Source organism: Marmota flaviventris, chromosome 18 (assembly GCF_047511675.1).
Source record: "Marmota flaviventris isolate mMarFla1 chromosome 18, mMarFla1.hap1, whole genome shotgun sequence".
NCBI lineage: Eukaryota > Metazoa > Chordata > Mammalia > Rodentia > Sciuridae > Marmota > Marmota flaviventris.
In genome coordinates, this window is record NC_092515.1 from 50,588,347 (window position 1) to 50,602,450 (window position 14,104).

At 36.8% G+C, this 14,104-nt stretch overlaps 1 protein-coding gene across 3 annotated transcripts in view; it reads left to right on the forward strand.

The window, feature by feature from the left end:
* Positions 1–14,104, forward strand: part of Phlpp2 (PH domain and leucine rich repeat protein phosphatase 2) — a 77,466-nt gene that overhangs the window by 47,774 nt on the left and 15,588 nt on the right. For all 3 annotated transcript variants that reach the window (XM_027933322.2, XM_071604320.1, XM_071604321.1), the window contains 4 exons: positions 336–538; positions 6,238–6,298; positions 9,878–9,973; positions 11,467–11,622. In XM_027933322.2, the coding sequence (XP_027789123.1) occupies positions 336–538; positions 6,238–6,298; positions 9,878–9,973; positions 11,467–11,622 (516 nt within the window). The remainder of the gene's footprint in view (positions 1–335; positions 539–6,237; positions 6,299–9,877; positions 9,974–11,466; positions 11,623–14,104) is intronic.

Here is a 14,104-nt window from a genome sequence, read left to right on the forward strand (position 1 = left end):
TGAAAAGCATATTCATCTTCTCATTTTTTTTTACTTCCACCTAACCTGAGTAGGTATTTGGATATAAATGTTCACCTGTTTATGGATATGGCCCATTTTTTTCCTTCTCTATATTGAATTTGTATGCGTATTTGCCAGTCTGGATTGTCTAATTTAGCTGCACCTTGAACTCTTTGTTTATAAACCATCTGTGGTTATTTCTGTACCTTGCAAAATGAGTCAAGTAGTGAAATTCCTAGTTGGTTTAGGAGGGAAAACAGGATTGTCATATTTCTTTTGGTAAACACACTTAAAAGAATTTATTTCTGATTATTTCCTTATTTTTGAATATTAAGGATGAATTACTTGAAAACCGTGGTTATTGAAAATCTGGAGGGAAATAGATACATCACGCACATGGATTTGCGGGACAATCAACTGACTGACTTGGATCTTAGCTCTTTATGTAGCTTGGAACAGCTGCATTGTGAGCGGAACCAGCTGAGGGAACTGACACTCAGTGGCTTCTCCCTTCGAACTCTGTATGCCAGTTCAAACAGTGAGTTCTCTCTCCAATCTCTTGTTTTTTTCTCTTTCTTGTGTGAACTTTCTAAGAATAATGGTGTCTGTGGTCCTCAGTCTCTGCAAAATAGAACTTGTTGAAGCTTAGCTTTATGGGTTTTTTTTCCTTAATATTTATTTTTTAGTTATAGGTGGACACAATATATTGTGTTTTCATGTGGTACTGAGGATCAAATCCAGTGCCTCATGCATGCTAGGCAAGCACTCCCACCTCTGAGCCACAACCCCAGCCTTTAGCTTTATGTTTTTTTTTTTTTTTTTTTAAATAGAGAGAGAGAGAGAGAGAGAATTTTTAAATATTTATTTATTTTTTAGTTTTCGGTGGACACAACATCTTTATTTTATTTTATGTGGTGCTGAGGATCAAACCCAGTGCCCCGCTCACCCCAGGTGAGCACGCTACCACTTGAGCCACATTCCCAGCCCAAGCTTTATGTTTTAACTTTGTTGTCAACACTGGTGACTGAGATGTTCATGAAAAGACATGGCAAGACTCACTACAGGAAAATAAGAAGAGGTGTTTTTAAAAGTAGTGAGTGTGGACAAATATATTCAAAACCACGTATTAGTAATAGTGTAAAATAGGTTGGCAAACTATTGCCCAGGGGCTAACTTTGGCACTCTCTCTCTCTCTCTCTCTCTCTGGTGGGGTTTGGGGGATCCTGGGGATTGAACTCAGGAACACTCAACTACTGAGCCACATCCCCAGCCCCATTTTGTATTTTATTTAGAGACAGGATCTCACTGAGTTGCTTAGCATTTTGCTTTTGCTGAAGCTGGCTTTGAACTTGTGATCCTCCTGTCTCAGCCTCCTGAGCTGCTGGGATTACAGGTGTGTGCCACTACGCTCAACCTCAATCTCTTTTTGTATAGTTCATAAACAATGGTTTGCCCAGTGGCTTGGGAGATCTTGAGTTCAAAGCCAGCCTCAGCAACTTAGCAAGGCCTCAAGCAACTCAGCGGAATCCTGTGTCAAAATAAAATATAGAAAAGGACTGGGGTTGTGGCTCAGTGATTGAATACCCCTGGGTTCAATCTCTGGTTACTCCCTTGCCAAAAAAAAAAAAAAAAAAAAAAGAGAGAGAGAGAAAGAGAAAGAATGGTTTAATGATTGGATTTTTAAAAATCAGAACTATACTTAATGATGGGAAAATTATATATGAAATTTAAGTGTCTATATTCATAAAGTTTTATTGGAACATAGCCATACTGATAGATTTACATATTGTTTATGCATTACTGCTTTCATATTACAGTAGCAGAATTGAGTAGTAGTGGGAGAGACTGCTACGGTCTACAAAACCTGAACTATTTACTATTAGACTTTTACAGAAAAAAAATTGCCAATTCCTGGTCTGGAAGCTTGTGCTACCTCAGTTTGAGAGTGAGAAGCCCCTTGTTATAATAGGGAATTGTTCTAAGAATATTTGTAAAGGGCTTCCTATCTGTTGATGCTATTCTTATGGAGAATTCTTATTGTAGAAGTTATAATTACTTTTTCTATGTTTAAAGAAGGAAAGGAAAAAAGTTTAATTTCACTAAATGTCAGAAAAATGCAAATTTATTTATTTTTCTGTTTTTTAATTTATATTATTTTTTTAAATTATATTCAGGAGGATATTTACCTTTTGATATGTGTAGTATTTTAATTCTTAAAGAGTGAATCATACACAGTGGGATGTATTACAATTCTTATTACACATATAGAGCACAATTTTTCATATCTTTATATAAAGTATGTTCACGCCAATTCATGTCTTTATACATGTACTTCTTTTTGCATTACAATTCTTACTACACATATATACCACAATTTTTCATATCTCTGTATATAAAGTAGGTTGACACCCAATTTGTGTCTTCATACATGTACTTTGGATAATGATGTCCATCACATTCCACCATCCTTGCTAATCCTCTGCCTCCTTCCTTTCCCTTCCTCCCTCCCCTCTTCCCTATATAGAGTTCATCTATTCGTCCCATGTTCCCTCTCCCTACCCCATTGTGAGTCAGCCTCCTTATATCAGAGAAAACATTTGGCATTTGTTTTTTGGGGATTGGCTAACTTCACTTAGCATTATCTTCTCAACGCCATGTATTTACCTGCAAGTGCCATGATTTTATTCTCTTTTATTGCTGAGTAAAATTCCATTGTGTATATGTGCCACATTTTTTTAAATACATTCATCCACTGAAGGGCATCTAGGTTGGCTCCACAGTTTAGCTATTGTGAATTGTGCTGCTATAAACATTGATGTGGCTATGTCCCTGTAGTATGCTGCTTTTAAGTCCTTTGGGTATGGTCTGAGGAGAGGAATAGCTGGGTCAAATGGTGGTTCCATTCCCAGATTTCCAAGGAATCTCCATAGTGCTTTCCATATTGGCTGCACCAATTTGCAGTCCCACCAGCAATGTATGAGTGTGCTTTTTCCCCACATCCTTGCCAACACTTATTGTTGTTTGTCTTCATAATAGCTGCCATTCTGACTGAAATAAGACGATATTTTAGAGTAGATTTGCATTTCTCTGTTTGCTAGAGATGATGAGCATTTTTCATATATTTATAAAAATGCAAATTTAAATTATACGATTTTATACTCATCAAAGGAAAAAAAAAGGATAATGCTGAGTATAACCCAAGATGGACAGAATCATCTTCAAAAGCCCTTAGGTGCGGCCAGTGAGGGTCAACTCTAAAATCTTGGAGGAAAGTATGACCATGTGAGAGAAGTCCAAGGTCCACATAAGCCATTCCTAGTAGTCACCTTCTTGGAATATATCCCAGATATGCTTATCTATGCACAAGGAGATGTGTACAAAAAGTTCACCACAGTGTTGTTTGTGTTATAGTGAAAGAATAGGAACAAAATAGGACTACTAATGGAAAATGAGCAAATCAGTAGTGATGTGTTTATGCAATAGAATATTGCTCAGCAATGGAAATGAATATACTGTCTTTGTGTATGAATAAATATCAGAAACTTTTTATTTATTTATTTATTTATATATTTTTTTATTGCTGGGAATTGAACCCAGGGGTGCTTTACCACTGAGTTATATCCCCAGTCCTTTTTATGTTTTATTTTGAGATGAGGTCTTGCTAAGTTGCTGAGGGTCTCACTAAGTTGCAGAAGCTGGCCTCAAACTTGTGATCCTTCTACCTCAACCTCCCATCTCTGGGATTACAGGTGTGTGCCACCATGCCTAGCTCTCAGAAACATTTTTGAACAAAAAAAGTGCATAATTATATGGGACTATTATAATTATCGAAATTTAAAACACAGAAATATTCCTTTCACCTATGATATAACAGCATGAAAGATTCCATGGAAATGCTAAAAATTATATTCAGGAGTATATTTACCTTTTGATATGTGTAGTATTTTAATTCTTAAAGAGTGAAGCATATTAAGGCAAAGGGTAGATTTGTTGAAATTTGGATAATGGGTGAGAGTATGTTCATTATTTTATTTTCTTTGCTTTTCTGTATCTGTCAGTACAGATATAGGATAATAGAAAGTTAAGCATTTCTGTTTTCCTTGCCTTTTATCATGTTATAGAAGCTCTGAATTGTGGTTTCAGGTTAGTTTTCAGAATAGGGTCAAAATTGATGAGTGTTGACTGGTGCTTTATATCAATACCGTGATATGGTAGTAGGTCCTTGCCATGGAGAGATTCCTTATCAGGTCCATCTGTGCCTATAATGTGTCTAGAAAGTCCAAATGCCTGGCCCTACTGCAAAAGACATTGATGTAAAGCAGTTCTTAGTTCTGGAAATTCTGTCATAGCAGTATTCTAAATGGGGCTTATTCGAGGTTAGCCCTCTGATTAAAGAATCCTTAAATTCTACAACATGGAAGAATTCACATAAACAATTACAAAATAATTATAAAATAAAGAACCTAGCTTTACAAAAAAAGTTAGCCAGATGATCAGTTAACTTTTTTATAAAAGGCACTCAGCTTTACTAAGTATTAGGGATATGCAAATTGAAAACTCCTAGGTAATGACACTATATACCTACCAGAATGCTTAGAATGAGATCCTGAAAATAGTGTGGCAGCTGTTGAGAATGGGAATTAGTAGAGCCACTTCAGAAAACTATTCAGTAGTTTCTGACCATGTGCCTGGCACAGTGGCTCATGCTTATAATCCCAGTGGCTTAGGAGGCTAGGGCAGGAGGATGCAAGCTCAAAGCCAGCCTCAGCAACTAGCGAGGCACTAACCAACTCAGTTAGACCCTGTCTCTAAATAAAATACAAAAATAAATAAATAAGGGCTGGGGATATGGCTTAGTGGTTGAGTGCCCCTGGGTTGAATCTCCAGTACCAAAACAAAACAAAAAAACTCGAACATGTACAGTGTACCTAGGAGTTCCTTTCCTAGGTTCATACTCAAATAAGTGCTGATATTAGTTCATAAAGATATGGACAAAAATATTCATAGAACCACTGTTCATCGTTACTCTGGAAAAGATTTAAATGCCCATCATCTCTTAAGTGAGTAAATAAGTTGTAGTATATTCATTCACACACAAAAACTTCATTCAGGCAGAGAATGAATGAATTATAACCATATGCTTCAGTATGAACAAATCTTACAAGTGTAACGTGGAGTGAACAAAACCAGACCAGAAACTTAGACATACTGTATGCATTTGCTTATATAACTAGGCCTTCTGTGGTATTCAGAGTCAGGATAATTAATGTTGCCCTTGATGATCAGTGAGTGGAAAAGGAGGTGAGCAGATCTTTCTGGGAGCTGATAACATCTTTTCTTGATCTGGGTATTGATTCAGCTTGTGAAAATTCAGTGATTTATACACTTTAAGTTTCGAGGGAGGGAATGGCCAGCATCTCATTAAGGAGTCCTTTTTCCTTCCCAGAATAGTCCAAGATACCCTAAAACTTACAATCTTAGATAATTAGTAAGTCACAAAATAAAAATACTCAGAAATATATTTACAGAATGCAAAGCCCCTGATAAATCTAGTCCACATGGGTTCTGGAACTAGACAAAGGGAAAAGGACTCCAGTGGTTTATTTAAGGGGCTATATCAAAGGCAGGGATAAGGTTTCAAGGGTGGAGTCTTGCTTCATGATGTCTTTCAGTCAGTAGGTTGATTGACATCTTGGTGTAGGTCACACCCATCTCAGGTGCTTGTGTGGGCCATGGCAGAGCAGGAAAGAGATTCACATTGTGCCCGGGCAGTTGATCAGAAGAAATGTCCACTGGCCATTCCCAGACACCAGATGTCCCTATCCACAAGGCTTCCATATGTGAAAATCCACATCCAACCCACGGATGGCTTGTGACACTTAAGATTATTCTGTATTTATGTTATACATTAATTATTAAAGTTTAGATATTGCCAGCAAAAATTCAGTTATTAATTTTTTCAAGTTAAAACACTAAGTAGTTAACATTTAATAACTGCCAGATCCATTATAAATCCAGTGCTTTACACATAGTCCTTCAATTAGTTAAAGATTTGTTTTTCAAAACAAATTGGGATCAAGCAGTTAGTCAAAATGAGCTTCCTGGTAATTTTTTCTTTAGTCGTCTCAGAAGACATCAGTTTGTTTCAGTGATTTCACTAAGCTTCTTTTCCTGTGTTTACTACAAGTTGCTTTCTTTTTCAGAGACCTTCATTAATATCTGTTTGATTTTTGATAGGACTGACTGCAGTAAATGTCTACCCGGTGCCCAGTCTCCTCACTTCTTTGGAGCTCTCCCGGTGAGTGTCTTGTGAAGGTGGGAGCATGTTTGATCCTTACGAATTAAGAGAGATGTGTGGATTCTCTAACAATTTTGAGGTACAAGAAATCTAAATATATTGAGATGTGTGGATAACCTGGAGAAAGGCAAAAGGATGAGTTAGAGGAATAAATCTAATGACTATAGTGTATACAGTTAAAGGGAAGACCTCTTGGAATGGAAAGGTGCCTGTTAACTATTCCTCCTTAAAGACTGTGGGTGTAGGAAGAGATAGAACAAAGGTAGTCCATCATCTTCATGGTAGTGATTTTCTTTTTGTCAACTAGAATCAGGTAATTCTTGATTTTTTTTTCCATTTTTTTGTTGGTGCATTATAGTTGTGCATAATGGTAGGATTTGTTAGTATGTATTCCATTGCATATGCACCCAATATAATGTGACCAATATCATTCCCTAGTATTTCCCCTTTCCTATCTCCCGCCCCTGATCTGTTGACTCTCTGAACTCCACTCTGGTGACATCCCTTTGATTTTCATGAGACTCCCCCACTCCCATCCACATCTTTCTGAGATAAAACAGACAACCCTTGGCTTATTTATCTTAACATAATGTTCTCAAGTTCCATCCATTTTCCTGCAAATGACACAATTTTATTCTTCTTTTTGACTGTAATTCTTGATATTTAGATAGTGATTTGAAAAACTTTTAAAATTCTATTTTTAGTTTTTTGCTATTCTTGTTACCCATCTTGGCCTGATTTTTGGAGATGACTTTGGCGAGGACTAGTCAGGACTTCCCTACTCATGCTGGTTGTCAGCAGTAAACGTAAATGAGGTTCACTGTATTCTTTTATTCATTCATTTTTAACACTGTGTTAGGAATTCAGAACTCTGTTGAGTTCACAGTCTAGTAGAGAGATCAACAGACAAGCAGAAACAGGGCAGCATTATAAGTGCTATGATGCTTGAAGATGTTTTAAGAAGGCTTCAAGCAGGTTGAAGGGAAGTGGGCATGGTCCTTGTATGGTCAGAGCTGTTGCAAAGATTACATGAGATACTAGATGTAAAATACATAGTATCAGACCAAGTTTCTTTTTGTTGTTACTTTATTATTATTATTATTAACAAGCTATTATTTTAGATTCCATCTATTTCTTCCTAACAAAATCCCATGTGAGCTGGGTATGGTAGTACACGCCTGTAATTCCACCTACTCAGGAGGCTGAGGCAGGAGGATTACACGCTCCAGAAGACTCATCCATTCTTAGTTTCTTTCCTCTGTTCAAGGCCAGTCCAGCTGTCTATAATAGGCCTCTGACCCTATCTGCTCCCATTGCTCTGTACTTGCTCTATTAGTTGCTGTCCTCCTCCTATCTCATGTGTGTTCAGTGTCTTCCTTTTTCTCAGTCTTTGTACACATTTATATCTCTTAATAAACAAAAGTTAATTTACCTTACAGCCCATCTAACTACTTTATATTTACTCTCATCCCCTTCTTATGCAAATTTCTCAAGAGTTATTTGCATTTGTTGGCTCAGTTTCCTCATTGTCTGTATCCTATCCCATCAGTAGCTCATGTTAGACTTTCTTTTGTGGAAATTTTCTGTGTTGACCCTTGCTGTCTTTTCTTCAAACATACTGTTTCTTTAGCTAGTTAATACAATCTGTGTTTTTTCATGTCACATTATCTGCTGGTTCTCTATTTTGCATATTCCTCTTCCTCAGCTAACCCTTTAAAGGTTATTCATTCCCACTGTTCTATCTTTGGCCCTCTGCACCTGTCATTGAAAATGATCTCATTTACTTCAGTAATTTCAGCTATACTCAAGTGTCATTATCACTTAGATTTCCAGCCCAGGTTCTCTTTTCTCAGGCTCAGACCCATGTGTCCAATTTTGTGCTAGATATTTTAATGTGTACCTTCCCAGGCGCATCAGATATTTGCAAAATTAAACTCATTGTCCACCCCCTTTACCTGCCTTATCTTGTTTGGTCTTGTGTATTTTTCAGATTTTGGCATTATCTTCTTCCCTGATCATTTGGTCAGAAGGTGAAAATAATTTTTAATTCTTCCTTCTGCTTTTCTCCTCACATCTAATTCATTTTCAGTCATTTTAATTTTTACCTCTCAAATATTTCTATAATTCCTTCTCCTCACCTTTGGTGCCCTCTAACTGTATATCAGGCTTGTATTGTTTGTTGTCTGGAATTCTCATTAGTTTTCCTTTTACCAATAGAACCATGTCAGCCAGACTCCATGGTGACCGAGTTGAAGTGCAAAGCTTATGTTGTCTGTTCACTTCTTGATGTATCCTTCAGTGATCCTGTACTTGCAGGATCAAGTCGCATCCATCCCGACATGGTTTGATTCTGGTTGCAGCCTCATTTTCCTGTTTTGTCTCCCACCACTTACTGTTCCAACATCACCAGACTGCTTGTTATTCTTTTAATGTGTCACATCATTTCTTTCCTTCTCTCTGTGCTCTGGCTTATGTTGGCACCCTTGCTTGGAATGTGCTCCTCATATAAGGTCATGATAAAACATTCCTCAAATACTAACCTTATTTCCTAGAGAGCTTGCCATGGTCTATTTCAGGCAAAGTGTTGCCTTCACTAAGTTGTCTAGCAGTATCTGTGTTTCTCTTATGTAGCACTTGCATCATTCTGCCTTATTGCATCAACCTGTCAATTGATAGAGACCTTGAGGCCTAGAGATACTAGGTTGCATCTGAAAACAAAACTACTAAATATTTGAGTTGAAACTCTTCTCCCACTAGTTACTTCTTGTCCCTGCCTCCACATTATTCAGTGTGTTAATTTTCCTGGGAATTTGCTTCTTTTTTTCCCCCTCATTACCAGTGGAATTCCTACTCATCTGCAAAGGTTTTAAAATTCCATTTCCACTAAATCTTTCTGCATCTCTCCCTCATCCCATCCCACTACATGTGTGATTTCCTACTGTTAAAAGCTACGTTACCTTCTTTAAACATGTAACGGGGTTGATCCAGTATTACTCGGTATATTCAGATACTTGTCTCTCCCCACTCTTCCAATTTAACATCATTCTCCAGATTACTTACTGTATTCCAGATAGTTTACCAGGGGATGTCCTAGAGATAGTGTCCCTTCCCTAAAGGGCTTGTAGGCTGGTTAACAGATACATTTTAGTCCATGAGAAGAGTTCCATTTGTCAGATTTCTATAGTTGTGACAAAATACCTGAGATAAAAAAGGAGGAAAGGTTTATCTTTGCTCACGGTTTCAGTCCATGGTTGCTTGGCCCTGTGTGGCAGAACATAACAACAGCAGTGCATGGTGGAAGAAGTTGCTCAACTTATAGGAGCCAGGAAGCAAAGAGAGAGGGAGGAAGGGGCCAGGGTCTCATTATCTCCTTCAAGGGCACATGCCCCAATGACCTAACTTCCTTCCACTAGGCCCCACCTCCTAAGGATTCCAGCACCTCCCAGTGGTGCTGCTGGGTGGTAATCAATCTTCAGCACATTGAGGATCCAAACCATAACAACTTGTCATCTTAAATGATACCATCTATTTATCTATTTATTTATTTATTTATTTACTTACTTATTTATTTTAATGCAGAAACCTGTTAGAGTGTGTTCCAGACTGGGCTTGTGAAGCAAAGAAGCTGGAAATACTAGATGTGAGCTATAATCTTCTCACAGAAGTTCCTATGCGGTATGTATGCATAAGTGTGTATATATATATATATATATATATATATATATATATATATATATATATTTATGGAGAGAGAGAGGGGTAGAGAATGTGTGTGTGTGTGTGTGTGTGTGTGTGTGTGTGTATTTAACTATTTCCCTAGATTTGGGTTACTTTCATTAGTTCAGTTGACTATGAGGTGATGTGATGTGCATAGAGGGATATAGTGATGGCTAATACAAATGATAAGAAACTTAAAGGATTGTGTGACATGCATACTGATAACTGTGATCAAATGTTCAAAGATTTGCTGGTATGTGTTGGTGATATGATGGTAATAATAGTTAATTTTATAGGAAGAGTTATTATGAACTGAATAGTGTTCTAAGAACTTCACTTTTATGATCTTACCTAGTCATAAACCTTATTATAGGTACTGTCATCCTCATCTTTTAAATGAGGAGACTAAGGAGCAGTTAGGTAACTCATCTAACATATAACCAGGAAGCAATGAGAGCTGACATTTGAATGTAGTCACTTACTGCAGAGTCTCTGCTCTTTTTTTTTTTTTTTTTTCCCTTCTTTTTTTGGGTGCCATGGATTGAACTCAGGGGCACTCAACCACTGACAGGGTCTCACTGAGATGCTTAGCACCTTGCTTTTGCTGAGGCTGGTTTTGAACTCGCAATTCTCCTATCTCAGCCTCCCCAGCACTGAGATTACAGGTGTGCACCACTGTGCCCTGCAAGTATCTGCTCCAATAATCATGAATCAGTATAAATTGTTTTAAAATTCAGAAGAATTAGAGAATGCTTCATGAATGTGGTATTCAAGTTGACCTTTACCAGGTGGTGGGATTTCTCTAAGTGGAAGGGAAAGAGTGGTGCTTGGCAGAATGTTGGGAGGAGTATTTTTATGTGTTCAGAAGCATCAAGATGTAAAATGTGTACTTGCAGGATCTTAAGTTAAACTAGAGCCTTTGTAGCATGGTAGGTCTGAACACAACTTCTAGAATCAGACTATAGTTCAAATCCAGACTGTATTGTTTAATATTAAATGTGAGATCTTTGGCAAAGCAAAGTCACTTAATCTTTATGAATTTCATTATTAAATGGCCTAGCACATTTTAAGCACTTAATAGTTTTTATGGTAATGATATTTTTATTATGAATTTATTAAATTGTTATTAATATTAGTAAATATATTGAATTTTAAAATATTAATAAATGTTATCTAGACTTAGAATCTAAATGTATTTATTCTAGAAAATGTTTTAGTTTAGATCTCCTCTCTGTTGCTTATCTTTCTGAATTCACTCTTTCTCAGAATGACTTTTAGTGACTTCCTTCTATTCTACATGGTGGATAATGCTCAGGCACTTGTTGGTGATTGTACAATCTAGAAGCAGTGTGTTTCTAATGATTGTTTGACTTTATTAAATAGCCCAGGACATACTTAGAAAGAAAGATATAAGTAAGTTCTTATTTGTTTCTTTGTACCGTCCCCCTTAGAATTCTGAGTAGCTTGAGTCTTAGGAAACTGATGGTGGGACACAATCATGTGCACAGCCTTCCGGTGCTAGTGGAGCACATCCCTCTGGAGGTGCTGGATATCCAGCATAATGTTCTCACCAAGTTGCCGGACACCCTCTTCTCCAAGGCCTTAAAGTGAGTACCAGAGGATTTATGTTTTAAAAGAACAGAATCATTGACTGAACGCATTGCATTGATTTGTCATTAGAGTGATTTTTGGAACTGTATTTATCTGATAAATAACTGTGGGTGGAGACTTGGTTGCAGTTTTTTTTTTTTTAATTTTTTTTAGTTGCAGATGGACACAATATCTTTATTTATTTTTATGTAGTGCTGAGGATCGGACTCAGTGCCTCACATGTGCGGCGCTCTACCATTGAGCTACAGCTCCACTGAGCTACAGCCCCAGCCCTTGGTTGCAGGGGTTTTTTTTTTGTTTGTTTGTTTTTTTAATATTTATTTTTTAGATGTAGTTGGACACAGTACCTTTATTTTGTTTATTTATTTTTATGGGGTGCTGAGTATCGAACCCAGGGCCTCACACATGCTAGGTGAGTGCTCTACCTCTAAGCCACAACCCCAGCCCCTTGATTGCAGTTTTTAATGAAAGAAAATATGGCAGTGTTTCATGTGGTAGTAATCTTTAACTCAAAGTCATAACCATCAAACACTTAAGTTTTTGTGTTGTAAACAGTTTCAGATTGGTTGGGAAAGTTCACACTTTCATTGCAGAAAATGAATACAGTTATGACATTTAAAGAGAAATTGCAACATTTAGATATAGCTTGTCTGAGCAATTTTCAGCTTTTGCATTGTGCAGGAAAGGACATATGGCTAAAATCAACTTAATTCTAGCTTTGCCAAACCATCTTCGAATTGCATCCATATTTGCACAACTTTTTTGGCTACCTACTTTGAAAACTATGCATTTAAAGGTAATACCCTTCCAAAAGGTATTGTTTCCCATCTCTTTGTAAATTAACAAATAGATTATTTGTATTTTAAGATCTTTAATCAGGTTTACCTAATGTGTATGTTAACTTTTTTTTTTTTTTTTAGTCACTGTTCTTGTCTTTTTTTATGGTTCTGGAATTCAAACCCAGGGTCTCACTCATGCTAGACAAGTGTTCTACCATTGAACTACATCCCCAGTCCAAGAAAACTTTTTATTTATTTTTATTTGCTCTTTTTAGATATACACAACAGTTGAGTATATTTTGACATATTATACATGCATGGAGTATAACTTATTCTAATTAGGGTCCCATTCTTGTGGTTGTACACAATGTGGAGTTTCACTGGTGGTGTATTCATATACAAAACATAGGAAAGTTATGTCCAATTCATTCTACTATCTATCCTATACCCATCCCTACTCCCTTCCCTTCCTACCTTTTTGCCTAATCCACTGACTTTGTATTCTTCCTTCCCTCTGTGTGTTGGAATCCACATATCAGAGAGAGCAGTTAGCCTTTGGTGTTTTGGGATTGGCTTATTTTATTTAGCATGATAGTCTCTAGATCCATCCATTTACCAGCAAAAGTCCTAAAGTCATTCTTCTTTATGGCTGAGTAATAGTCCATTTTATATACACTCACACACACACACACACACATCACATTTCTCTTTTTAAAAATATTTTTCTTTTTAAATTTATTTTAATTTGTTATATATGACAGCAGAATGCATTTCAATTCATATTACACATATGGAGCACAATTTTTCATGACTCTGGTTGTACACAAAATAGAGTCACACCATTTGATATATCACATTTTCTTAATCCATTCATCATTTGTTGAAGGGCACCTAGGTTAGCTCCACAGCTAAAACTGGTTTTTTCCAAAATATGGAGAACACAGTACTGTCATTAATTTAGAGATATGAAGAAAACAGATGAGCAGTAGTAATTTAACACAGGGTTACATGAAACATACAGAAAGCATTTAGATAGGGTATGGTGGTATACATCTGTATTCTTAGTTTCTTGGGAGGCTGAAGCAGAAAGTTTGAAGTTAGCCTGAGCAATTTAGACCTGTCTGAAAAAATAAAAAGGATTGGGATGTAGCTAGAAAAATTACTTGCCTAGCCCTTTGCCTATACCACAAAATAAAAACAACAAAACATTTATCCTACAAGTTTTTTGTTTGTTTGTTTAGTAACATATATCTCTTTATGTATAATATCCTTGGTTGGTTATTCCTCAGAATAAAATCTTTGGAAATTCTAATATTTTGAAGGAAATTTTGCTTTGGAAAAATTTGTGTGGAGACTTGATGCAGTGGTTAGTTAACAAGTATTTATTAGCAATATATGACACTACATTTAGTTATGCAGTATTAATAAAATTAGTTTACAGTCTGCCGGGTGTGGTGTTGCACACCTGTAACCCCAGCAGCTGGGGAGGCTGAGGCAGGACGATTGTGAGTTCAAAGCCAGCCTCAGCAAAAGCAAGGTGCTGAACAACTCAGTGAGACCTTATCTCTAAATAAAATACAGAATAGGGTTGTGGATGTGGCTCAGTGGTTGAGTGCCTCTGAGTTCAATCCCTGGTACAAAAAAAAAAAAAGTTTACAATCTTAGAATCTGAAGTAAGGAAGTCACTTAGCTATGTGAA